We start from the raw sequence: 27,979 nt of genomic DNA, 5'->3' as shown, positions 1-27,979 counted from the left end.
TGCCACTACAGAGCTCTCCACGCTATTAAAATCAGTAGTGATGTTAATCATGAGGACTTATTAGCAGATTGTAATGTCGAGAGTGTTCATGCACGTAGTCTAAGGCTTATGACTGTTGAAGTTTTTAAGTCAATTCGACATATTGGACCTAGCATCATGCATGATATTTTCAACACAGGACAATCTGCTTATATCCTCCGTTCTGGTCATACGTTAGCTTTACCTTCGTATAAAAAGTATTATAGTGTGTTTGCTGTAAATACATTTGACTTCAGAGCAGTCTCTACTTGGAACAAATTACTATCAGAAATTAAGAACTTAGATTCACTCAACGCCTTTAAGGCCGCTCTGAAACTTGTCTCCCCTATTTGTACCTGTAAAGGTTGTAATTAGGAATTAATTTTTTTTTTTTTATTTTAATGTTTTTACTAGGTTGGATTGAATTAGAAATTACATCTTATTGTAAAATCTAGCATTTATTACCCAACTATAAATAAAGAATAAATAAAAAAAAAATGAAATAAAATAAGTTGTTAAGTAACCGCTTTGCGTGCGAGAGGTTCCGAGTTCAAATCCCCTTGTGGTCATCACTATGATGATCCTAACAAATGTGAGTTGACATCATATATGTTCAAAATAATGTATAATTCCTCACATTAAATACGTTCCATCAAAATAAAATAAAATAAAATAGATGGAAACAGGAAAAATGGACATAGAAAAACGTAGCAGAAAAGAAAAAGGAAACGCGTCATTGTAATAAATATTTCCTTGATAGAGGGAATATTTAAAAAGTATTATATTGAATACCTCGTCTTCGCGGAACGTGTCTTCTAGAGAGTTGAGTCCCTCGTTGATTCCATCGCTATCACTGCTATCGGAATATGTTATCTAAAATTTATAAGGTGGCATATATTATACCAGAAAACACGTCAAATTTCCATCATTTTTGAAAACCAAAGCACGTTTTTATTTAGAGCCTACCATACTGGCCATTTGGGACGAAGGGGGAATTCCCATGAAATTTTAAAACTACAAATGATTTAACAGTGCTTTAACTTAGGGTTTGTAGAGTTTTAACTCTGAGTTTTAACATTAGACTAAAGACTTACAACCTTAGGATCTGTGCATCCAAAAGTTTAAAAATGGTCAAATAAGGCTGATAATATAGCCTGAAAGTCAATAAATCCCTCCCAAATTGAAACTTTCGATTAAATTAAACGGATAGCCCGAAATCAACATTCTCGTCAGAACTTTAATTCTTGACGGTGAAACACCCGAAAGTCCCAATATATTTTGACTAGCATTGTAGTACTTTATAAACACATTGAGGCTGTATTTATAAAAAATTTAAAAGCATTTCAAGAACATTCCCAATTTGAGTAGGCTCTTTGAACACTAAGTTTTTGAAAACCTCCTGATTTTTCAGAACGAGAGAAACTTTTTTCTGTCACTTGCAGTTAAAGGCAATTTCATGCTAATTTTAATTTTTTTTACAGTATAGAATCAAGCTTGACAGAACCAAGTTTTGCGTTTGTGTTACTTAGTTCCAAGAGCCTTAATACGTTAAATTAATAACTTTGGTATAAAATTTCGCGCATTTTTGGGCATCTGCGCGAAATTGCGGGAAAATTAGTACGTTTAAAGTAATAACACTCCAGGCCGAAAGATTTCAAAAATAGGTTGAAGTATACAACTACATATAATATTATAAGTAAAATCTTGCTATTGAAGACGTCAACGAGGTTTTACCTTGAAATTAGCAAAATCCTCTTCTTTGTTATTTTCATTAGATTCCTGAAACACAAAAGGTCCTCCTCTTAGATATCGTTGCATTTTTAATTATCTGATATTAAGATCCAGTGTAGGGTAAATTAAGGCACTGGGACGAGATTAGGATTTTAAAGTCCTGATTTTCCAGGATATTATGAATTCACGAGTCGTAGTTTCCAAGGAATTTTAGTTCGAAGGAAAATGAGACTCGAAATGAAAATCGTTTTTAAAGGTAGAAGAGTCCTATTTTCCCGGTGGAAAATGTTTTTTTTAATAGCATACCGTCGTGATTCTAAAAATAGACATCAAAATTACTGTTTGTCCGAGTTTTTATCCCATCATCCTTTGCATTAATTGCTTTTGCACGTCAATTACACTTATTGACAATGGGAAAGTAATAACTTGCACGCATTACGAATTAACGAAGAAAGGATTGTGGGATTGAATTTCGGTCAAATGTTAAAAGTAATAATTATGACGTTTGCATAACGGTGTGCTATTAAAAGAGAAATCTTTCCACTGCTAAAATGTGTATGAATTTGCATTCATACAGATGTAACTTTGTGATATAAAAGATGTGAATACGAATATTCAGTGGTTCTTTGATCTTCTTAATTTCACCTATTTTTACATTTTGGACCCAATTTTGAGGGGAAAAATTATAGATTTTTGGACAATATTCTTTCATTTTCCCACGGGTTTAACTCCGGTTTAACTAATAATAGGAAGGTGTAAAAAGCCCTTAATTCTGAGTGTTCATTCTAGCATCTCTTGAATATTACTTAAAAAAAGAAGATGCAGTTTATAGCATTTACGCGTCTAGCGTGCATGGCAAGAAAATGTTTACGATCTGTTAAGATAATTCAATTCCGATAATTTAGACCTGATAGAAAACAGCAAGACAAAATCCACAAGACAAAAGAAACTAGATAAATATTTGTACTGCTACTGCTACTACACAACAGAATAGGAAAGATATAATTTAGTACCTGGCTTGACCAACTCCAAGTATCCCAATCAATGCTCTTCAAATCATATTGTTCCAAATCAATCAGGTTGCTCTATATAGAAATATAAAAATGTAAAAATGTAGATTGGTTGCCACCGGAGGGAGCCTAAAGCGACCGAGGATCGTATTCATAGTTTTAGCAATACGGATTTCGGAAAAATATATTGTATTTTTGCACGAAATTCTTTTCCTTTTTTCTAGATAGATGTTATACAGTCAACGCTCGTTATCTTGAACACCCACTATCTCGAAATTTCACTATGTCGAGTTTTTGCTTTTGATATGCAAAAAAATAGAAAAAACTAATGAGCCATCCCGAGAAAAGCTGGTAACAGACGAACGAACGAACGAACGAACGAACGAACGAACGAACGAACGAACGAACGAACGAACGAACGAACGAACGAACGAACGAACGAACGAACGAACGAACGAACGAACGAACGAACGAACGAACGAACGAACGAACGAACGAACGAACGAACGAACGAACGAACGAACGAACGAACGAACGAACGAACGAACGAACGAACGAACGAACGAACGAACGAACGAACGAACGAACGGACGAACATCAGTTAATTTAAAGGACCTCCGAGGTAGGTCCAAAAAGAAATTGAAGAAAACAAAATTGTTTTATTTATTAGATTATAACATTAGACAGGTTATTATCATCATTTGAAATTGTATGAAGCTACGAATTGTATGAGGAATATATTAGCCCTTCGTGCATCTTCGGGGGGGGGGGTTGTGAGGGTCTCCACTACTCAGGTTCTCGAGGCCCCCTCCCTAAACGAAAATTTTTACAATACTTGTGCAATCGACTTGAAATTTTGTCAGTGTGAAGAAAATATTGATTCTCAACTTTGGGCAAAATTTTGGCATCATGAGTGACGTCATCTTTCTTTGAAAATGCCGAAAATAGGACTCCCCTCTAACTCTCCCCCAAGGCGAGATGCTTCCCCTATTAAAAACAACCAGAAAATGCACGAAGGGTTAACCTTTTAAAATTAATTTTCATAGATTCATTAACATCTTCAAAATTTCACTCAAAGCTGATGGCTGCATGTCAACAATATAGTTGATCCAATAAGTTAATATTCGTAGAAACATAAGCTTTTCCATGGTTTGAATTCCTTACTCAACTTTTAAAAATTTAGCGTTTTTTTCAATCTTCACATCTCCTGCAGGTGTAAACCACTGTTTACAGGTTGCAGGTTACAGGTTGGTGATGACAAGTCAGCTCTAATCAATCTTTTACTTTGCTTTAGATTGACTTAGAATTTATTTGATCTCCAGACTAGTTTGATGCTTCACTAAAAGTCTTTAACCACTTTTTTTTAGAATTGCACAGTGTTTATTTTGAGCCTTCAGGGCCATTGACCCGGTGTGACAAAAAAAATTAACTCCCCTAAATATGACTCCCCAGTCATAATAAACTAGTAAATAGTGACTCCCCACCTCAAAATAAACTAGTAAATGAAGACTCCCTAGAGTTACTATTTCCTAGGAAATCTTGACCCCCTTTGGTTTAAAATGACTCCCCTCTATTATCTATGACAAAATTATTCAAAAATTCATTTGGCTATCCAGGGCTAACTCTACAGACCCCCGTAAGAGAAATACTCCATCTGAGGGAAGCATTTCCTTCAAGAATTTTTAGATTTGGCTCAAAATTTGTATACTGTATACTTCTCTCTTTGTAAGATCATGTTACAAAATACTGGCGAGAAACCGAATGAGGAATAAACGTTTAAACTTCGTGTCTACCGACAATTACGTGAAAAGTCTGTTCTGCGGAATACCATACATTCTGAAAGTTCTTAAAGTCCCTTGAAAAATGAAAGAATTTCGGCAAAAGGTGGGTGTCAACGACGAAAATCAGCTCTGCAAAAAATTCTTATTTCATAGCCTTGAACGAGAAAAGTAACGAATTAGCAAAATTTAGCATCTTAAAGCAATTCTCAAGAAGAGGTTTAAAATCTGAAAAACAGGGGACAATAGAAATCAACGAGAGAATGCGGTTGTCACAGTGATCTTTTAGAAAAAATATTTACAGTAATCCCAATGTGATGAAAGTTAGATACAGTACGTCCATAAAAGATTAGTCCTCCGTCTTTGAAGTGGTATAGCTTTTCGAAATTTTGGCCAATTTTGAAACTTCTTCCACAGATGGATGGAGCATTTATCAGGCTTTCCAAAAATATAACTTTTCAAAAAAAGCTTCACAACATTAAGGAAAATCGAAGATTTAAGCAATGCTACAGTTCAGTGGCTCCGTAATCATCAATTAAATCTTTTGTCTATCTATCATTTTACATAACAAATTATGCTTATAACCTTTTCCTGTATTGTGCTAATAAATAAAGAGTTTTAAATAATTGTGCTATTATGAAAAGTTTTACATGGTTCGATGCGGAATTTTACGAGGATTACAATGGTATAAAAATCGCAATGTACAACTTTTTGCCTGAAAATCTTATAAAAGTTGTCAAACCGGTTTTCTTTTGATAAGTCAAGTTAATTTATCGTTAAAATTGTTAAGAACATAACTATTAGTTAAAAACTTGATTTTTAAGTTTTAGAAATCTTTTTTGAGCAAAGTCTTTGTACTTTTGAATGGAGGGGAAGATTTCCTTTCTAACGGTATAAAATCGGTTTGTGTAAACCGCAGGTCACAGGTCACAGGTTACAGGTTACAGGTTACAGGTCAGTGATGACAGGTTGATTCTAATCAATTTCATTGCAGAGGAAAATGTTTGGAAAACACAAAGAATTATCAAAAACATAATTCTCAAGCAATTTCATCCATATAAAACCATTCCAAACATCAAAATTTAACCATGCGCTTTTATCGATCTTTCGCAGTTTGCGCCGTGTATAACGCAGACCAGAAAATATTTGAAACCATATTATACGTATAACAGGTATATTACATATTGTAATGTTTGTAATGTTATATGATGGTTACATATAATAAAACACATCGCTCTAAAACTACCTTCTCAGAGAACTCACGAGCTTCTGATTGGTGTAATTTTATATCCAGCCAAATTGTTATCATCACATTCGGTATGCTAAATATTTTTGGTGTTTTTCTCTTGTAAGACATGATATTTTGTGATTCTGTCAATATTTTTGTCAAAAATTGTCATTAAGTCATTAAAATAACAATTGAATGATTAATTAGTTTCATCTTTCTAAAACCACTACTTAGGGACCTCACAAGCTTCTGATTGGTGCCGTTTTATATCCATTCACACTATCAACATCACATTCTGTATTATAAATATTTTTCGTGTTTTTGTCTTTTCTTGCATCAGATTTTATGATTCTGTTAATATTTTTGTCAAGAATTGTCACTAGGTTCAAGAAATTCAATTGTCATTTTATAATATCTAAATAACATGCATTACTTTTTTGTAATTTAATGCGTTATGTATCGATGTTATGTTACGTATATGTTATGATCTTATTATCTTTTTTCCGGTCTGCACTTTGTTGACCTGTAACCTAAGATCTGTAACCTGTGACCTGTAACCTGTAACCTGTAACCTGCGACCTGTAACCCTGCGGTTTACACAAACCGGTATAAAATTTATGAAAAATTAATTTTTCTATCGAAGGCTATGTCACTTTTAACCCTTTAAGTGCCGATGTCGTATATATACGACATGGGCTATATAGGAGGGCGAAGCCCTCCTGTAATGCCCAGTTTGAGTTAGAAATCGTTATTTTTGGTCGAACTCGTAGGAATTAGATTGTCCTTTATGGTCAAGCAAAAAAAATTTCAAAAATGAGTCTTTCCAGCGAGATTTTAAGCAAAAAAGTCAAAAATTTGCAAAAATTGGAAAAAATTCACTTTTTTGAGATTCTGACCGTTTTTTGACTATTTTTGGTCAACGAGTGATCCAAGAACCTCCAAATTTGGCCCTGTTTTACTTTATTCTGTCTTCTAGTGAATTGATTTGAAGTTTTACCACTGGGCACCTTTCCATCAGTTCAGTCAGGTCCGCGCAGCGGGCCTGACTGCTTTCATTCCCCTAACGTACCCCCCCCTTGGCCGCCGCCCACCACGCCCTTCCTCAATCGGGCGGCGCCGAAGGCGCCCAAAAGAAAGAGGAGACTCCAAGCTATCCAACGAGCTTTATACGAGCTTCTAATTCTTTCTAGATCAGGAGATATAAGCCCTTAAAGTTTGAACTAGCGATTTTTAAAAAAAAACTTAGAAAAAAAGACCCTGGCACTCAAAGGGTTAAAACAGAGGACTAATTTCTCCTGGACGCACTGTATAAATAAAAAGACAACTTTGGTAAAAACTGTAACAAACAGATCAAACGGCTATAAAACAAAGGAACGTACAAAAGTTTTTCTTTAAGGACCTTAAAATGATACCTGGAAGATCTATTAGAAAGGCGAAGGAAGAATATCTTGCAAAGACATTCGAATACGAATGCTAAAGGGCCCTTTTTGTATGGATATATATAGTAAAGTAGTGTGAACAAACAATGACTACTTTGGGGGCGGGGGGTCACGATAAACTAGTTTATCTTGACTCCCTCAGCTTTTTTATTCGGAATTAATTTCCCGGAGTCACTTTTAACATTTCAAAAATTTCAAAATGTGAACAGGGGAAATCAATCCCAAATTTCACCTCACGAAAATGATTCCTGGCTAATCTCATGGTTAAGATTTTAATGTGTTCTAAATCAGTCAACAACAGATGCTGTTGTTACTATATTTTTCAATGTTGAGAAAACGTTCGAATTCAGGTAAAGCTCGGATTTTAGATTTGGGTAAAATAAACACAGGGAAATTAAAAAACAGCGGGAAATTACACAAACAGCGGGAAATTTCAAATTAATGTAGGCAAAATCGTCAATCAAATTTCAAACAACCATGAGATTATTAACGATTAATTTGCTCTCTTTGAGGGCGCGCCAGATAAGCAAAAATAGAACATCATATAATTAGTTTCAATACTGTAAGGTCATCTGTATATCAAATTGCATTTATTATAATTAATTGGTCGAAAAAAATTAGACTTACGACTTACCATGACAAGCTCAGCTGCAATAACTTCGTGACTTGAGTAATCCAAAGGGTCCCCAATCCGAAAAGCACTTATTTTAGAATAGAACACAGTGCTGACAGTGCAACTGTATACAAGCAATATTACCTACGTTTTAAAAATGATAAAGTTGAAACATGAAGGTTTTTTTACTCGTAGTAAAAAAAGATTATATTATTTTCTTCGACCCATTTATGTTTTGTTTTTTGCTGCAATCAGAGAGTTTCCGCAGTAACTGCAACGACAATGTGAAAACATCAAATTCACACCTTTGAGCTGTCAAATCTCTGAGTAAACCCCAATTAGCTTTTTTCTTGTGTAAGTTTCAAGTACACGTTTTTTTATAAGGAACTCGAAGCTGAAAATAGTCCAAAAAATAAGGAATTGTTAAGGAACTGCTCAGGCTGAGAATAAGAAAACAAGTTCTAAGGAACAGTAAAAGTAAGAGTTTTCACTCGAACTAGCTATGTAAATAAGGAACTCATAAGGAACTTTGAGGCTGAAATTTTCTGTAAAAATAAGGAACTCCAGGCTCAGAGCAAAGTTAAGGTTCCTTATAAAAAAAACGTGTATTCGTTTTTTGAAATCCTAATTTTAACTTTGTGTAGTTTGTTGATCGTAACATTTAAAAATAAAAGAGTAACAACGAAGCTTGGGTTGCCATGGTTTTCTATTGTTTTTAGAGAACAATCTGTACCGAAGCGATGGCGCTAGAACTCATTCTCTTTTGCATATAAAATAAACGAGGGTTTTTCTTAGAGAGTCATACCATAGAGTCACATTTCTTAATTTTCTTAGAGAGAAATTTTTATGAATGTACCACCAGTTCAGCGTGTACGCCTAAAACAAAAGAAATTGTTCATTATCAGTCTTCAATCATATGTCTATCCTGCATAAAAGCTCAAATATTTTGAAAGATATTTCATGACGTCAATGAGTTACATAGAGAAACTTCGGTCACAATGCACGACGAATGGAAACTAGGTTTCTCCCAGTCAGCGGTATTTACATGTCAGCGGCAATACAACTGTTTGTCAACGGTCAGCGGTTTGAATTTTTCAATAAGCTGAAATAGAAAAACACACATGGAAAATGCAGATGTGTTGAAACAAGATGAAAGTGGGAGTGTAAAGATTAGGGGAGAAATAAAGAACATTAGTTGAGAGTTTTTTTAATTTGAACTGTATTATTTACCTTGAAGGCACGATTTTTGTGAAAAACCAAGTATAATGGATCCAACGGAGAAAAAGAAGCTCTACGTAGAGGGGAATTCCTTCGACTGGACCAAAGTTCCAGCTGTTTTACGAAAGGTAAGTACCACATACTAAAGGAAATAATAAAAAAAAGTTAGCTGAGTAAGCTAAATGGGCGATAGGTCAAACTGCAATGGCCAATTCATAGTGTGCACCCCCCCACTCTGCAGGGGGGGTTTGGATTTTTGGGTCCAAAACAGCCAGGTGGGAGTCTGAAATTTTGGACTTTCGGGTGGGGGAAATAGGTTGAGGTGGGACTAGAAATCTTTAGGTGGGACTCTAATGGAAAAACTTAAATTCATATCACAGTTTGTTGTTGTTGTTGAATTGAATTGCTTTACATTTCCTATCCGTGAATAAGTAAAAATTGAAGGGGAGGTCAGCTCATCGAAATTTGGTAATTAAAAAAATTTTATTAAATAAAATCCCACTTTCTAGTCCGACAGTAAAAATGTCCGACGTTGGATTTGACGAAAGTGTCAGTATTCCGACAACAATTTTGTCCGACAACGAGTAAAAAAAAAACATATAAAAATCGAAATATGAATCGTGGAAGAGGAAACACATCTTTTCCGATTTTGAGGTTAGGCCCCTAAACCCGACTTTTCTTAAATTTTGGAAAGCTTGTTACGATTAGGCTATCAAGAGTCAATCAAGAGATTGGATTTAGCTGTTTTTACGACCCTATTCTTTAGTGATTTACAACCCTGATTGGTCCTTTATTTCTACTTATGTCAAAATGTCGCCAAAATAAACTTTTATTAATATTATCTCAGAGAAAAACCCTTATTCAACATTCTAAAATCTTGCGTTTTCGGACAAAAGTGACGTCGGAAAAAAAGACTTCCAAATTTTAAATTTATTTTATAGATTCGGACTATTTTACTGTCGGACTACAAAGTGTCGGACTAGTGACATGCACCCGGACCTTGACCCCCCTGCACACTATGCAATTTGAAATCAGCTCATTTTCGTTTTTCAGTAAATTACCTTTTTGTATACATTTTCGCGAGTACTTAATTTCGCGAGTTTTAGGTTAAATTTCCCGAAATTAACCATGGATGTTGAAAGCTACTTTTTATGGTTTTCTACGTAGTCGTAGCCATTATATACAATAAGGAGGGTTGCCAAACTTATAACTTATACTTGAAGTCATGTACTTTTATTATTGAAAGAAAAACTTTTTATTTTTAACTTGTACTCCTTGGAAAATTGAGTCAGAATGATTCAAGTTATTATAAAAGCTTTATGATGATTTGCAACTGAGTGTCTTTTGGCTGAAAAGTACTTTTGTTAATATTTAATACTTATTTAATTTACAGGAATTGGAGTCACTTGCTCAGTCAATGAATCAAGATGCAATGACTATCCTTCTTTCACTGTTAACTGTTTTTTCTGCATGTATCGGACACACACAGGTTGTCATTTCAAATAAGTGGAAGGAAAATACACTAATTTGGGCAATGATATGTGCTGAATCAGGTATTTTATTTAATTTATTGAAATAGTCTAAAGACACGAGGCAAGATAACCTTTTAGGGTCATATGTGGTGATCTCTTTTTTGGGTGTGGATATCACTTCATAGTCTCCTCCCCCTTTTAAAAGGGTGGGGAATTTTTTATTCAGAAAATGGGAAATGGTTGGCGAAATCATTTTCAAAATTCTAGGGGGGACAATTGAAAGGGGGAGAAAAAATAGCTCCAAGACCAAAAAGTCAAGGGTGGGGAGAAAAAATAACCTTTAGGATCTGCGGTTGATCAAGTCTGATCCATCAAAAATAAACTGGTATAAAAAGTCATTACGTTGACGGTGAATCTTCTTGAATTTTTGGCTAAAAGTTTTGGCGTACTGTATAACCCGGACCCGGACCGGACGCTGGACCCCTTGAAAACCCGGACCCCGGACTTTTACGAAAACCCGGACCCCTCGTAATTTTTCGAGAAAACCCGGACCCCTCATAATTTTTTGAGAAAATCCAGTGAAATGTGAGTAATGTATCGTGATTCAAGTCGACTGATATAATTATATACATAATATATGTTACAAGTTCCCAACGGATTCTCAAGCTCGGTTATAATAAAACTATTAGATGTTAGTAGCAGACCCGACTGACAATTGTTATGTAGCAGGTTGAAACATGAGTTTCTGCTGGAAAGATGTAGTTTGTTTTCAAGTTAAATCTTTAAAATAAAACAAACTGTGTAGGTTTCTTTACTTCCAAACAACCTACCAATAGTTTTGGAACACTCCATAATAAAGGAAGATGGCTGTTCTTGTGGATTGACTTTCTGGTATATCCCATATAAACACGATGTGACATGAAAGTGAAGAGACATGATTTTGTTGGTTTTTGTTTGATTTGTTGACTCATATCTCATGGCAAATGGGATAGCAAATGACTTTTCATGTATTGCTTGGCTCTACATATGATACCTCTAACTTTGAACACCTCCAGAATGTTGAAAAAAGCACTTTACGTTTACGAGATAAGTTTCGATTATAATTTTCTTGGAAATTTTTAATCGACAGATTTGACTTGGCGTCAGTTTTGTTTGGTTGATAAATCTTTAGCTACACCATGACCATGGGATGATTTTCAATAAATTTTTGTTGTTATACAATAACTTTTTATTTCTGGCTTGGTTATAACAGAACAGTATTTGATCTTATGTACGTTCACGTGAAATGAATCTTGGCTCTTGACTTGGGGTAAACACAAGTTTGTGTATGACAGAAAAATTCCATTTTTGCAACTAGAAGTTATGGAAATTAGCTGATGCAAAACATTTTAAGCAACAAGTATCATGATCATTTAAAAAGCAATGAAATAGACCTTTTCGCCTTTGAGTCCGCCATATTGAATTGTATGCAAAAATTATGGTGGCCGAATTGCCGTGGTGAAATTCCCTTAGAAAGTATGCAATACATATGCAAAAAGAAAGTGTTAAATAAAAACTTACATGCATAATTTGCATTATATTAAAGTGTAACCTTGTAGAAAAAAGATTAAATTTGCTTCTCTTGAAAACTAAAAAGAATTATATTCACTCATCTCTTAGAACAAGCACTTCAAAAGACCATAACATTAGACAGAAACTCAAACTGAAAAATCACCCGCGAAGGTAAAAAACAATCCTTATTCGGCTGACGGCAAATTATTCTCCTGGGAATAGAGCCGCCAAATGATATCAAATCAAAACATTGATAAAGTGTGACGTCATAATTACTGCTTTCAGTTTGCGTGTTTTGAAAGTTTGATGTGTGTACTCCGTCTTCGTGGAATTTTTTAATGGCATGAAAACAGAATATGCAATGTCTTTAAGAACAAATTCCTAAAAGGCTTTTGTTGTTCTGTAAATATTTCCTTTTGGATTAAGAAATTCCATCTTTTATTGTTCTAATGATTATAATATTTATTTATAAGATGCTTTGTTGTCTTTTTAATCTTTGTGTAAACTTGCATATGTTTTGCATACATTCCAAGTAAATCCAACCACGGCATTTTCGTTCCTGTATTTTTGCATACAATTCAAGATGGCGGACTCAAAGGCGAAAAGGTCTATGCCACACAGTCACTCTACACATGGTACTTTATGCCTCCAGGCTGCTCCAGCCATCCATGATTGGTATCAGAATGTTGGAAGAAAAAAAATTTAACTAGAAATTGTTTATAGAAATTATATTGACTTATTTTTACAATTTTGGCGGTGTGGGTTTTGTTGGTTGATAATGTTCACACCGTGGGATGGTTTTCAAAAAACTATTATATTGATAGTTGTTTGTTGGAATTGATTAAACCAAAAAAAGAGAATCTTTTTTTGATAAATGCTCAGGGGGAGGGGTACAGAGGCAACTGCTCCAACTTGAGTGAGGTCAAACGCTCACATTCGCGCGTGTTCCACTACGACACAGTGCCCTGTGTCTGTACACCCCCCTGAAATGCTTTATTTTTTCATGAATCAAAAAACCGTGTGGATGGTTGACATCTTTCTCTAGTCTTGTATAACCAATGTCTATTTTCAAATCTTGAAAGCTCTACCGTGAAAAAGGGTAACTTGCATCAGTGGAGGCTAACATGCATATCCCTCAAATGAAAGACCCGGCTGGTCATTAAAATACGAAAATAAATCAAAACAAAAATAGTAGAGTACAGTACATATATATATACAGCTGTAGAGCTGCCAGCGGAGCTGTGTATGTGTATTTTAATGACCAGCCAGGTCATTCATTTGAGGGCTATGCATGTTAGCCTCCACTGATGCAAGTTACCCTTTCTCACGGTATATCTACTGAATTGAAGCTCTGCCTAGCTGTTTTTAAAACTTTTAGCCATTTTTTTTCTTTATATATTGCTATTAAAGATAGATTTTTACTTTGTCGTAATGTGAATTTATGGTAAAGTTTTACTTTTTGAGTTTAGTTTATCTACACTTACAGCAGTATTTTTTCAGTAATCCTTTCTTGTAAATATAGTAACATTTAGCCACCGGACTCATTGCCCTCGTTATATTCAATTTTTGATACATTTAATATTTTTTTAGGACTGATAAGTACATCTTTTTGAACACCAAAACAAAGCAAACAACATGCCAATTCTTTCTGGACAAATATATCTCTATACTTTATTGTGTGCTTTGATTTCTATTTTAATCAACCCTTCAAACTGCTGATCTTTCAACTATCATTTAGGAGTATAGAATGGGCTTCCATAGTGCCATTTTCTGCAAAGTATTTTGTGCAAATTTTCAACAAAGCAGACTTCTTGACTGTCCTTGTCCCTCGTGTTAAAATTGTTCTAATGGAGGACATTGCCATTTTTGGTTTTCTCGTAAATTTGAGTAGGGTCCGGATTTTCTCGTAAATTTGGATGGGGTTCGGGTTTTCTCGTAAATTTGGATTGGGTCCGGGTTTTCGTAAAAGTCCGGGGTCCGGGTTTTCTTGGGGTCCAGGGTCCGGTCCGGGTCCGGGTTATACAGTACGCCAAAAGTTTTCAAGATGATACTCATCTGGTTTGACAAAGGAGAAGTTTTTAATTATTCAGCCTTTGTCTCATGTTAAAAAATCAACAAATTTCTAAGGCAAAATCGCACATTTCTCGCATTTTCAACTTTATGCTTTATTCAATATCTTTAGGTCTGAAAAAGCTAATCAAGGATCGTATTAAACACTAACTATACCCTACATCATGTGACAACTGTTGATTGACCAACGAAGCATAACAATTTAAAAACCTGAAGACAGTACAAATGACAAAACAAATTCAGTTACACAGAAAAAAAATTGAAAAATTTTGGTTGCTAGACAACAGAGGGTGAAAAAAAACGTGTGCATTCAGAAAATATAAAGTTTTATAGGTCTTTCCAGTGTTCTCATACTTTTAAAAAGTTCTTCCTCATTGTGTACACTTAGGTGTTTAGATATCCTAAAAACATGAAATAGTTTTCAGATCAAACGCATCAAAGAGGTTAAAAACATTAAAAACATTCCCATTACAAATTTACTTATTAAATATTTAGGACGTGGGAAATCAGTCGTATACGCATTTGCAAAATCAATCATTGAAAAAGTTAAAACAAATGTACATTACAACGAAGAGCGTAAAGGAAGAGACATTACTGTACCCAATACTACCTGGGTAAGAATTACTAATTAATATGTTCAAACTTTTTAGCTTGATAATGTGATGAGCTTGTAGTTGTAGCTGTTTGTAGCATTAGTTGAAATCTTATAATGTTGGTATTTTAGTCATTATTGTTAAGTAACAACAAACAAGTACTGTAAGTATCAAAGAAAAATACAATTCAAATTAAAATCATACTTTCAGGACAAGCTTGGGGACATCATGGCAAATAACGGTGCTCGAATTTATGGGATGTTTGACGAAGTGATGGGGTTTTTCTCTCAACATGGGATTTACACCAACAGGACAAAAATAACAGAGTGCAAAGAGCTCAGAGACTTATTACGGTTATACAATTGTGATGATCTGAGGAGGGAAACAGGTACTTTATTTTATTCATTTTTAGGATAAATAAGAGCCACAGAAATAAAGTAATACTGTACTGCTTTTAGAGTAAGTGTAGGCTATGTATTTCATTTGTTCAGAATATAAAAGAATATCCCTTTGCTCTTATTTTGATTAATTAGAATTTCCATTTTATTTGAAAACATTTGCAATAGGGCTTAAAACATAATCAGAAGATAGCTTTCTCCATGAATTATTTTCTCAACCACAATTGCCTCAACTAAAGCAAGTGAAATAAATATTGGATGCTTTGAAATGTATATTTTTGATTGGTTCCATATAGGGAATTATAGTGAGGTTGCTTTACATAAATTATTGCAACTATACTTCAAAATTATGTCAGGCTGACGTTTGGCACAAATGACACTTTAGGCCATGGCAAATGACCCTCTCCTTTTTTCAATATGTTGGTGAAAAAGCAATATTTGATTTTGGCGATTGATTTTGTAGTCCAAAATGAAAAAATTGGGGAATTTCTCTCACAGTCTACACAATTTTTAGACTTTGGTGTAATAGATTTTTTTGCTCAACTCAAAAAGCTCTATCACATAGTATGGGGCCCAAGTAGTATAGTTCTTTAATTTTAAAGACCCACTAAAAATCACAAATTTTCAGCTATTTTTACTCATTTTTCATACTTTTATGGCCATAGATACCCACTTTGAACACCTCTGCTGTACTCAAACCTTGCCAGTAAAAGTAATTTTGATGAAATAAATGTTAATAGATGGATAACTTCAATAGTTACTTTGGGTTTTTCTTGAAATAAAATCCCCCTTTTTAAATCTTTTAAGGGTTTTAGCTGTATATTATTGCTTCAATTTTTAGTTACTGGTAATGCAAATTATAAAATGACTTTATCACAATTTACAATCCTTGGTTTAACCCAGCCTGACTCAGCCATTGCCTTGATGAAAGATGAAAATGGTCAAAGAAGTGGCTTCCCTTTTCGGTAAGTGATAACTATTTTAAAATTCACTATGTTTATTTTTGTTTATAACTTTGCAAAAGGTTTGCAAAATAAAATAAACCAGTGTTCAGTGTTAACACGTGATTGGTAACATTCAAACTAAATTAGCAAAAATGGTAAATAAGTTACAGTGAAAAAAACAGATATTGCTATAAAGGCTATTTATATAAAAAAAGATTTATTTGGATTTACTGAATTGAAATTGAATTTTACATAAAAGACTTTCTACTGCAGAATCATGAGAAATCTTCGAAAATTGAGATCTCAGGGAAATAAAGAATCTTAAAATTCTACAACTAAAATAAAAATAATTGCCTTTTGACCTAAAAATGCTGGCTTTGCATGAACTCAAAATAATTTCTTAATTTTGGCGGGCAATTTATTTGGCAGTTGGCCAATTTTGATTATTTTGATCCACCAACCTGCTTAGTTTGTATTTTACAGACCAGACCTTCCTATCCCTAAAAAGGTGTGTGTTTTAATTTAAAAATGTCTCTGTTAATGTCCTAATGTGACATGCGTAACTTTATTCAACAAAAATTGTGTATGACAAAATTTTGATATCTACATCTATTCAAGCTGCTCTCTGCATTTTCTTATTACTCTCTTACTATTTACCCTATTTTCATCTGAGTTTCATTATCAGGTAGGTCCATTTCACAAGCAGCTTGTTTTTTTTATTCTGAAATCGCTAAGTTACAAAATACACCAGAAAGCTAAGAAATTGGAGAAATTTGTAAAGGATGATGAACCCCATCTCATTTTATTTATTTGTGAGATTCTGAAATTTTTAACATAATGATTGCTCTCCTTCAAAAAATTACTTAAAGGTTATGTATATTGGACATGGCTGACCCTGCTTTATCACTTTATTTCAATTATATTCTAGATTCATTTGGTATTTTCCGGAGCCAAAGTTCAGCTCATTGGCAGATTTGCTTTCACCAGATCCGATTGACCAAGAAGTATTTGAAAGTGCTCTCGGTAAATTTCAACATAATAACAAGGATTCTAGGATAATTGCTCCCGGAAAATTGCCCTAAACAATCACCTTCAAAACCATAATTAATCATTATGACGCGCAATTATCAAGTCTAACAATAGAAATAATCAAAAGACTTACCTCAACGATCAATAATTGTCTGGGAGGTAATTGACTGGAAAAATTTTCCGGGGGGCAATTGTCCTGGGGGGTAATTGTCCTCGGGGGTAATTGTCCAGGGGGTGATTGTCCTGGTGGCAATTGTCAGAAGCAGTCAACAAGGCAAAAAGGTTGAAAAGCTGCTCCGTTTTCCCAGCCAGCAGATTTTTTCTAAAAAAATGGTATCATCAATCTTCTTCAAAACAGCTCATAATTTCCAGCTGGAATTGTAAATTTTTATGGCCAATTTCTCAGAATGTCTCAAAACATTAGTTTTTTGTATTTCTACAAAATAGATGTTCTGGTTTTCAGGAGCAATCGTAGAATTTTATGGAACAGCCCTATTTTTACAACTGAAACAGAAAAGAACAAAATAAAAGCTTTTAAAGTTAATTTTTTTTATACCTTCAAATTCCCGGAACAGTTCAAAAATTTCAGACTGTCACAGGAATACCTATAAAAATTTCCCAGACTGTCACTAGAGCTCAAAAAATTTCCCAGACTGTCACTAGAACACCAAAAAAATTCCAAGTTTTCATTATGGACCACTTCCGAATCTAATCTATATGCTAGGATCGTTGGGAACACCTCAAAATTTCCTTACATGCCAAAACCAAATTCTATATTTATTGCAAGTTTTACCAGAACAGCTCAAAATACTCAGCCATAAAAGCAAAGCACTATTAAAACTTTCCAAGACTTCATTTAGGAACAGCTTTATATTTTTAGAAAAATCAATTTCGGAATTTTCACCGGGACATCCCACCTGCTTCCAAATGAGATAGGCCTTTGGAACAGCTTTTTGACAAAAATGCTTTGGTGACTGCTTTCGAATTGTCTGGGGGTAATTGTCTGGGAGGCAATTTCCAGGGGGTAATTGTCCTGTCACGATAACCAGATCAGGTGACTAGTGTAAGGGATGAATTATAGGGGAAGGATACTACTTTCAATAGACGCTGAAAAAATGTTTACAGCTTAGGACCAAAGTATGCCATTGACTTTCTTATTTACCCCTCTACTTAACTATCTTCTTTGATCCTTTCTGATTACATCTAAGTTCCTTTATTTGCCGTTTATTTCTTACTTTTTCTGTAAAACCATAGTGAGCAGAGCTGTCTTGGAAAGACTGAAAAGGCAAAATAGACCTTTTTTTCATCCAAATGAATGGAAATAAAATAATCATGGAAAAAAATGAACGGAATACTTTTTTGCAAATTGCCAAATTTTCTGAGCCAGGGGCAGGGCTTAGAATATGCACCTCTTCTTTTTTTTGCACATCTCTTTTTTAATTCCCCTTTTTCAAGCCACTATAATGAAAACGCTTTACACCTCGCTGGCTTTGAACTACCAAATACAAGCAACCATGTTTGAGAACCCAAGTCCTACCAACTTATCCACAGCAAACTCCGTCACTCGAACTATTTATTTTAATTTGCACACGCTATAAAGCAAGGAAGGAAGTCCCAATCCTATCCTAGGAGGAACGTCATGGACATTAGAGCTCCAACCCTGACTCTAACTTTTCATATGTTAAACTGACTTAAGTCTTTTGAAATAAAGGCCTGAAAGTCTTTTAAGGTTATTTAAATTTTCATCTTGGCTTGAACGATGTCAACTCAATAACATCACTCAATCTTTTGTTTTATAGTGAAATACCTGACTTTAAAATATGAACGATCGGATGAGAATTGTACATATACAACGGAGGACAAGGTGTTATCGGTCAGACCTACGTTAGAGCAATATACTCTTTCCCCTACTGCATTGGAGATGTTCAGGGAATTTCATGATCATGTAGAGCTTGGTATTTTGAAGAAGTACCTGTTCAATTTGATAATCTCAGGTAAGCTACACTTTTTTTTAAACCAACCCCAATTTTCAGGGCAGGGCTAGAGTTGCTAAGGATTTTCAGGATTTCAACCTAAAATTGATTACTATGTATATTTCCTCCAATAAAGGCCAGGGGGTACAAAGTTGGGGTACTAACCCAGTGCCAAATAATTGAATTTTCTTGATTTTTGAAGTATTTCTGAGACCACCACCACTTAGCCTCCTGGTACTACACTTAGTACCCTGGTACTAAGTTGAATTTCTCCCGTAGAATAGATATACCACCCCTTAGTACCCGGTACAATCCTGATGTAATCAATTTTGAAAATGGCGAACATTTATGGCGTAAATTCTTTGAAATCAAATAAAGTTTCAAATAAGAGCTAATTTCTAACTAAGTTTACCGCAAAAAAATCATAAGAAGTAAGTACAAGTCTCTAGAAAAATGAAAGAAGGTAAAGACTCTAATCCCTAACTAAGTTTTAAAAAACAAATATATTCTAGTAAAATCCTAAGAAATATGAATTTGTGAATATTTTACTGGAAGTGAACAAAAGGGAAAACAGATTAAGGGGCCTCATTTTGGTATGGCGAGCAAAGAATTTCGCTGGCCCAAGAGACAAGAAATCTTGGATTTGCAAGACCACCACTTAGTGTCATGTAACTAAGTTGTTTTTCACTTGTCTTATATGACCACCACCCAGCACTGTCCTCTACAACTTAGTACAGGCTCTCCTCTGTAAGGGCCGCCCTTTGATAAGTGTAAGTGTGGGTATCAATTAGATGTGGCAAATAAATAATTCGGTCATTATAGAAAAGTGACAATGAGCCAAAAAAGGCACCTATCTTTTAGACCCCTTTAATTTATCCCATCTATCTAATTAAATATACAATATAAACCCAAACGAGACTTAAGTTAGCTTCTAGACTAGGTGGAGATTTTGTGCTTCTGTACAATGGAATTCAATAGAATAAGACGCCCTAATATAATACTTTATTTCAGGAGCTTATTCAAAAGCAAAAGGAATGGCCTTGCGTGTTGCTTTGGTTGTTCAACATTTACTTAACTTCATTAATGAATACAAACAAAATACTAAAGGTAAAACAGACCCAATCCTCTTGTTGCTTTTTTAGAGCCTCAGAGAGGAAGTTTTTTTTGAGGTTTTTCTTTAACTGCACTTGCAAGGATAATTTATGATAAATGGAATAAAATTGAATTAAATATGGAACATCCCCTTTCAATTCTTTTTTGGACCTACCCCGGTGGAGGTCCTATAAATTAACCTTTGTCCGTTCGTTCGTTCGTTCGTTTGTTATGTTAGCTTTCCTCATGATTGGCTCGTCAGTTTTTTCTGATTTTTTGCACGAAGATGCATAACTATAAACCCTCGAATGTGACGGAGCCCGATTTTCAAAAAAAAAATTTGGGGGGAAAATTTGGGCCAAAAAACACCTAAAAAACGGGTTTTTTGAACTTTGTGAAAAATTGGATCATTAATTTTTTCTGGTTTTTTGCATGAAAGTAAGGTACCATCATAGGTGAAAGATGGTTCAAGCAGATTTTTGCAAAAGAATTTTGTTGGCTCAAAAAACGCATGTTTATCTATAAGAATCACTATTAATAAGCATACATCAATGTTCTTAGTCAAATTACTCAATTTTTTTTATGAGATAGTTGTTTTTTTGCTCATTAGGGCTTACTTTTAAAGAATATATGTGTTTAGACATGAAATTTTGGTTGCTTGGCTTGTTTTTATAGAAAAACTGGCCAAACTCGATATTTCTTTATAAGCACACTATCAATTACTTAGGTATAAGCTTTTCTCGAGATTGGCTCTTTTATTCTTTATGATTTTTTGCACAAAGATGCATAACTATAAACCCTCGAATGTGGCGGAGCTTGATTTTTGGAAAAAGAATTTTGGGGTAAATTTCAGCTAAAAAAACGGCTAAAAAAAGGGTTTTTTGGACTTGTTTTTCTGGCTTTTTGCATGAAAGTAGGTAAAAGATGGCTCAAGCAGATTTTTGTAAAAAAAGAATTTTTCAGCTCAAAAAACGCATATTTATTTATAAGAATCACTATTAATAAGCATACATCAATGTTCTTAAAATTTTTTTGATGAGATATGTTTTTTTGCTCTCGAAGTCTTAAATATGAAAGAATATTTCAAGAGCATGAAATTTTGGTTTCTAAACATGTTTTTTTTATAAGAAACAAACGACTAATTTTAATAGTTCGTCACTATTTGTGTTCTGAATGATTGTTTAATGGTCACGATTATGTAGATATCAATTATATATGTGTTAAATGCATAACCAGGTAGGTCCATAAAAGTATCACTTGTTTCAATTAAGATCATGGTGGTGAAAATAGCCAAGAAGCTCCATCCGAAATGTCAGGTCAGTAAATTCTAAAAATACACTGTTATTATTTTGAACCAGCTATCTGTTTTATTTGTATTTTACAGATCAGAATGTAATTTTGAAGGGTTAAGTTAATTATAACAAAATCAACATGTATGACCGAAAAAGTGCCCTATTTCAGAAACTCAACGGTTTTTTCACTTCTGCTAAACTAGTAAGGATAATTTACAGTTATAATATGAAATGTAAAACATTGCATTTCAATCTGTTCTTTTTTTTTTCTCAATTAAGATGAATTAAATTGAATTAAATATGGAACATCCCCTTTCAATTCTTTTTTTCAATTAAGATCATGGTGGTGAAAATAGCCGAGAAGCTCCATCCGAAATGTCAGGTCAGTAAATTCTAAAAATACAGTATATTATTTTGAGTGTATATCAACCTTTTTAAATTCAAAATTTTGGAAATCACACAGCTTATTTTCAGTACTAGTATTTGGAAAGAAATCTGGCTTTGGAATTTTCTGAAATAGGAAGGATTTATTTCATAGGTATGTAATTTCTGAATTTATGCTGGAAAATTAATGGATGTTTTTTTGACAACTTGGCACAAATTTTTCAGACGTCTTGTTGCTGTCATTTTCACTTGACAAAAGTTTCGTGAAAATAAGAAGCAAATATAAAAAAACCCGAAAAAGTGCCCTATTTCAGAAGATCTTTAACGTGTCCTTGGAAACTCAACGGTTTTGAAACACCTTTGGAGAGAGCAACACTCAAAGCCGCTTATTACCTCTCCTACTACCCTAGAAAACATTTTTATATGACTCCCTCTCCACTGATTTAATAAGACCCCCTCCTATAATAAGCACAAAAGAGTAACAACTTCGCAAGAGAGTAATAATTTACCGGGAAAAACACTCCCTTTCGATAAAAAAGCGAAATAAAAATATTGATGAAAAAATAAAGGGGGGTTGGTATTCCCAATTGTGAGTCATATTTTCCTAGGAAATTATTACTCAAGAAGTCCCTTTTTCCTGGGAAAGTTTAACTCTGGGAGTACCTTAAGGAAGAAATTTTCGCGGGAAGTTTTTGCGTAAAACCGTGAAATTATGTTCTCGCGAAATTTAAAAATTTGATGAACCGCGAAATTAAATTGCCGCGAAAATTTCTTCCCTTCAGGTAGTCCTTTATCGGGGAGTAAAAAAATTACGGTTACACCGGCCGACAGGGAAATATCTATCAGGGGCCCTATTGACACTTTCTTATTTTTCTAGTAACAATGTGATTGATAGCCTGGATATCCAAGCTGAAATTTTAGAAAAAATAAAATTTACCTCAGCCAACAAAGTTCTTAAATTTACAGCTCGGTTCACCTACAAATCGAGTCTAATAAAGTCTGATTCAGTACAGGCTGTGCAAACCCATGTTGACAAATTTGTCAGATATAAAACCCAGTGCAACTCAAAAATCCAAAAACTTATTTACTAAACTCTAAAAGTATCAAAAACTACCAAAAACAACATTTCGAAGCCAGAAAAATCCACCACAAGTTCCAACCATCCGCCATTTTTCCATGTTTATTTTGAAAATGAGTGTTTTTCTTCTTTTTCCCTTTCTTTTGAAATAAAAAATGAGTGTTAATGTTTGCGAAGCGCATCAAAACAAGCGGGAAAACCCTGATTGCCGATTCACTAGCTTCACTAAATATGCGGACCAATAAGAACAGCTTGCATAGACAGTCCAAATCAGACTGCAAGTGGCTTTAGATGATCCAAGCGATAAACCAGAAACATAAATATCATAATCTAGACTGTGAATTAGTTTAAAGCTTGGTTTACCAGGCTACGGGATTAATAAACAAACTAAATAACTCTTTCGTTTACTTTTTTAGATGCAGATGACAACGAAATTGGAGTGGACGCATTGAACATTGCTATTTCCATTGTGCAATTGTCTTTGAATCAAACATGTAAGTTTACTTTTGCATGATATATTTCCGAGACAATAAAGTGCATATCGCAAAAATGAGACTAAATTGCTGTAATTTCTTGGATTGTAATATGCGATAGATTTTGCTCAAATTTTTTCGTTTTAGAGAGAATTCTAATATGACAAGGTTCGACTTCCCGGTTGTTAACAATCATTATAAACTTGCCTGAACTTGAATTATACTAAATAGGATAAATATTTTGTTCTAGTTAGGATAAACGCCTAGGTAGGATAATTAATCCTAGCTTGCAATAGTACTCGACTGCTTAGATTATCTTTTCAACGAGATATGGCTTTTTATTATGGCTTATCCCACTCGCTGCACTCGTTCCGCATCTTTTCGCTACTGGGCGGATAAAGGCGAATACAGGCATAGGGGGTTCGATACGGAAAAAACTGTATATAAGGTTTAAGTAGATTTTTAGTCATTTTGAATGCAGATCATTTCAGACATTTAATGTTTCTTAAGAATGCTCAAATCTATCATAACACGATTAAATAAGGCCAAATTCTTATCCCATTCGTTATTTTGTTCTTTGTTAGTAATTTTTGGCTACTTTTCAAACTTATTTTTACAAAGTTTCTCTTCAATTTATTTCAAATCCACTTTACTTTGTTGAATCCAAAAAAATTTGGTGTCAATTTTTAAAAAGCTGAAATTTCACTGAAATATGCGTTGTCCTTGAAGATACTAGGAAAACAATTTAAATAAAAACAAACAAAATAAATTTTAAATAAAGATTACAGTGGCTAAATTAAGTGGTAGAAATTGTCGAAAATTAATAAATAACCGACCAAAAAGGAGATTTTACCTCCTGAAAAGAAGAAAATGAGCATTGAAATCATCATGCAATAAAATTCAGTAATTAAGTAATTGATGTCACACCGTGACGACGGGCAACTTCGGTCTATATACGCCCGTCGTCAAGGGCTCTTAACCAATGAAGTAAAGCCGAAGGCTAGAAGTGAATCTGCGTGGTAGGATTTGAAGCAAGTTAAATCCTACCAAAGTTGTGCGGCCCGCGTAGTTTTCATACAAACGCCGGATTGAAAATAGTATTTATCGCTAGATTTCGAAAAAATGACTGCTCAGAAACAATGAAATCACTAAATTCAATCCTTTATTCATTGTCGGCGAAAATTGTTAAGGGAACACTTTCTCTTGCCCGGGAAAGATTAAAGATTCACTTCTAGCCTTCGGCTTAAATTCAATGCTCTAAACCAATCCAAATGCTTAAAAAGCCATGTAACCTTCCAAAGAAAAACACCTGGTTAACAATGAAAAATGATTAGGCTAAAAAATTGTGAGATTTTTCCCAGAACATAGCAAGTGAAGTGTCTGTAGGCAAAAAATATCCAGCCATCTAAATATATTTTTAAAGAGAGACAAGAATCCCAATTTTCATCATTTTCATGTTTTTTAAAAAAAAAAATCTATGAGTGATTCTTCTTTCTCTTTTAAGACACCCCTTCTCACATACCCACTGGGAACCCTTCCCACTGAAAAATTGGCCAAAATATCGTCCTCGGTGGAAAATTGTACCCCAATTTTCGTCCCCACTGAAAATAATCAAATAAGCCAATACTCACTGCAAAATATCATGCTATTTTTCCCATCCCACTGAATTTTCTGACTTTAAAACAAAAGAATTCAAATCCCCGGTCATAAAAAACAATTGATTATCGATCCCCATCGAGTTTCAGTGCGTTATTTTTACCCCCACTGGCTGAATAAATTCCACCGGGTCTGTGAGAAGGGGGTGTTTTAAGAAACAAAAATGTTACTAAAGCTTTATCTAATGACCAACTAGAGCGTTGATAAACTAAATACTGAGCGGTTGAATAAAAATTGAAAATAAAAGTCCGAAGACAAATACTTTTAATTCCTTTTCAGGCTTGATAAACTTTGGTGACATGCTGGGAAATGCAAATTCTATTCCAACCAATCTACAATATTCTCTAGACATTGAATTAATGAGAAAATTACTTTTGATCAACTCCAGTATTATTTCAATGTCGGTATTGATAAACGACCATTTTGCCCGCCCAAACATCAAAACCATAAACAAAAAAGCTGTAGAAACTGAAGGTGCAGCGTTGATGCGGGTATTCAGAAAATTGAACGATTTAAAGCTTGGTCGGTTCGTGCAGCTGAAGGGATCTAAAAACCACAGACCAGTAAGTGATTTTTTTTTGAAACATTTTGTTGAGCCCGAAAGTTTGAAAGATGAAAGTTGAAATTTGAAATTTAGCGTATTTTTATGGGCCATTTTCGGCACCACGACATCTTAAAATATAAAAAATTCATTTAACTTTAACTCTATTTCAGAAAGGAGCTAAAGTCTCGCGGTTTATTAACTATTAAAACTCACTTAGAGGGCATTGTAGTGTATTTGACGTCAATTTTGCTGGCATGAATGAAAGCTAGAATTTTCTCTTTCTTTTCCAATATCCCTCCTGTGTCCTGTGTGGTATTTGAAAACATTTCGATCATTTTCATGAAAATATTGAGGTCTTTTGAAGTAAGGTTTGAAGTCTACCTCTCAATGCTTTGAGATTCTTAACGGCTAACCAAATTAAATTTTCGCCGAGATTTGTCATCGATTCGTTGATTCATATTCACTTTTTAGTCATGCGCCAAATTAAATTTCCGATTTCATCTGGTATTGGCAAATAAGTGTTTATATTTAATCATTTCAGGTTTACTTTTTCAAGAAAAAGGAAAATGTATGTGAGGAAACTAAAAACGAAAACCTAGAAAACCTCGGAATTTCCGCCGAAGATTTTGCTGCACACGAAGAAGCACACGAACAACTAAACGACGACGAGTAAGAATTGTTTACATTAATTCAAATGCAGCTTACAGTGAACGGGATTTTGCACCCATTAAGGCAATTACTCTCAGGTACCTAATAGCCGAGGGGTTGGAATAAGCGGGGGGGGGGGCTGGAATAAAAATGTCCTGGGTGGAAAATTTTTGGAAAGAAAGTAAAAACAGCATAATTAGGACAAAAGAGGGAATTTTCAAAAATGTTTTCCCAGAAAATAATAAGCGCGGGGGGGGGTTGAAATAAGAATGTCCTGGGTGGAAAATTTTCAAAATATTAATTAGCGGGGGGGGGACGGCTATTAGGTACCTGAGAGTATTTATACAAATATGAATAAATAAAATTAGAGATTTTCCAAAAGAGAATAAAAGTTTTCGACACTTCGATGCAATTTTTGGGCAGAAAGATAACTAATGATAGTTATAATATGGGTAGAAAGAAAAATTTAGGTACGAAGGAAAAGTAGTTTTAATTTTTCGGTTATAAATAAACGGCTCAAAAATCAATCCACTTAAGTTATTCAATATTTATTGCTCTCAAAATTGATTCTGTTCCACCTTAGAGAAGAGCATAGGAAAGCTTACGTGGCGAAGGAAAAGTGGGTGGAATCGGATTTCACTCCAGAAGACATAATTCAAGCGACACCTTCAACACCGAAGAAAAGAAAGAACAGTGGTGGAGACCCAATAGCAGAAAAGAAAAAACATGTAGAGGACAGCGAAGACAAAGATTGACATTTAATATTCTACATAAATTTTTGTTAATATTTCTTTCGGGTTTTATATGATTTTCTTGGAGTCTTTTGTTTTAACTTTCTTTCGACGCTGATAAATTAAATGATCCATTAGAGTAGGGGTGGGCTATAAGTCGTCGAAAAGTGAAGATTTCTGGATTAATTTACGAGCCAGATTTTTTTGTGTTCCTTAATAACATCTATCTCGTTGGGACTGAAAAAAAAAATACTTATTAGCTTAGTGGCAAGTTTTACGCTGAAATAAAATCTAAAAATTGGGAGAGAGAAGCATAAACGTAATGGTGATCTTTACGAAAATTTCATGCACTTATCTCCTGGGATTAATGAATTTCAAACAAAAAGAGCCTTTTTGAAATGAACAATTTCAAAATTTCAAAAAAAATATACTTTTTGTTATTGTTTGGTGTTATTATTCTTTCACCTTGGCCGTGTTCAGACAAGAAAATTTAAGTAAATACAGTAGTATTAAGTTGATGTGGGAATTCAGTTCTGATTTCTTTCTTTTGTTATCATCGATTAAATGTCTCAGGGAATCCTCCTTTCAAACTAGAAATCTTGTCAAGTTCTCTCTAAGGAGATGTTTTAACAAAAGAACTCCCCGGGAATCTCTCTGTAAAATACTGATTTATGCTCGTTATAGCCTTAACTACTAAACCTACTCCGAGCAAATCTAACCATTAGCTCTCATATTTTTCTTTTATAATTAACAAAGAAGCACGCTTTTCACTTGGAAATTTTGATTTCACCTTTTCAGAAAACTAACAAGATTGTAAAAAAAATTTTTTTAAACCAGAAGGCGATTCCATTTTAAACTTTGGTTTAACTAACGACGAGTATGCACTTGAATACAATAGTAGAACAAAAGAAGCATGTAAACCTAATCCCCTTAAACCTAGGTCTGAACACGACCCTTGTGTATGGTCAAGTCACTGACATTAAAAAAACAACAAAAACTTTCAAAATTTCATTTAA

The 27,979-nt window shown here is 34.2% G+C and overlaps 2 protein-coding genes across 3 annotated transcripts in view; one reads left to right on the top strand and one right to left on the bottom strand.

Moving 5' to 3' along the window:
• Positions 1–8,140, bottom strand: part of LOC136812746 (uncharacterized) — a 21,269-nt gene extending 13,129 nt beyond the window's left edge. The window contains exons 1-4 of the mRNA XM_067069272.1: positions 7,839–8,140; positions 2,763–2,834; positions 1,753–1,797; positions 811–891 (exon numbers count right to left, since the gene is read on the bottom strand). Coding sequence (XP_066925373.1) covers positions 811–891; positions 1,753–1,797; positions 2,763–2,834; positions 7,839–7,841 — 201 coding nt within the window. The 5' untranslated portion in view covers positions 7,842–8,140. The remainder of the gene's footprint in view (positions 1–810; positions 892–1,752; positions 1,798–2,762; positions 2,835–7,838) is intronic.
• LOC136812745 (uncharacterized) lies at positions 3,330–27,979 on the top strand. Of its 2 annotated transcripts, XM_067069271.1 has the most exons (15): positions 3,330–3,381; positions 9,055–9,163; positions 10,429–10,588; positions 14,624–14,742; positions 14,932–15,109; positions 15,961–16,084; positions 16,992–17,086; positions 18,892–19,086; positions 20,077–20,172; positions 21,429–21,473; positions 21,787–21,831; positions 23,328–23,405; positions 25,320–25,603; positions 26,126–26,253; positions 26,816–27,979. In XM_067069271.1, the coding sequence occupies exons 2-15, from the start codon at positions 9,083–9,085 to the stop codon at positions 26,985–26,987; spliced, it is 1,800 nt and encodes a 599-aa protein (XP_066925372.1). In that variant the 5' UTR covers positions 3,330–3,381; positions 9,055–9,082; the 3' UTR covers positions 26,988–27,979. The 2 variants fall into 2 exon arrangements, with proteins under 2 accessions (XP_066925372.1, XP_066925371.1); XM_067069270.1 differs by lacking the exon at positions 3,330–3,381 and having other exon boundaries at positions 8,865–9,163.

This window comes from Clytia hemisphaerica, unplaced genomic scaffold, assembly GCF_902728285.1.
Source record: "Clytia hemisphaerica strain Z4C2 unplaced genomic scaffold, Clytia hemisphaerica genome assembly, whole genome shotgun sequence".
NCBI classification, from domain to species: Eukaryota; Metazoa; Cnidaria; class Hydrozoa; order Leptothecata; family Clytiidae; genus Clytia; species Clytia hemisphaerica.
The sequence above is the reverse complement of the archived record's forward strand: the minus strand, read 5'-3'. Positions and strand labels throughout refer to the sequence as shown.

Excerpts from the sequence above, each read along its gene's own strand:
- LOC136812745 (XM_067069271.1), top strand. The coding sequence starts at position 9,083 with ATGGATCCAACGGAGAAAAAGAAGCTCTACGTAGAGGGGAATTCCTTC. Across the intron at positions 9,164-10,428 it reads TTCCAGCTGTTTTACGAAAG|GAATTGGAGTCACTTGCTCA; the intron begins GTAAGTACCACA and ends TTTAATTTACAG. Across the intron at positions 17,087-18,891 it reads AGTATTTGAAAGTGCTCTCG|TGAAATACCTGACTTTAAAA; the intron begins GTAAATTTCAAC and ends TTTGTTTTATAG.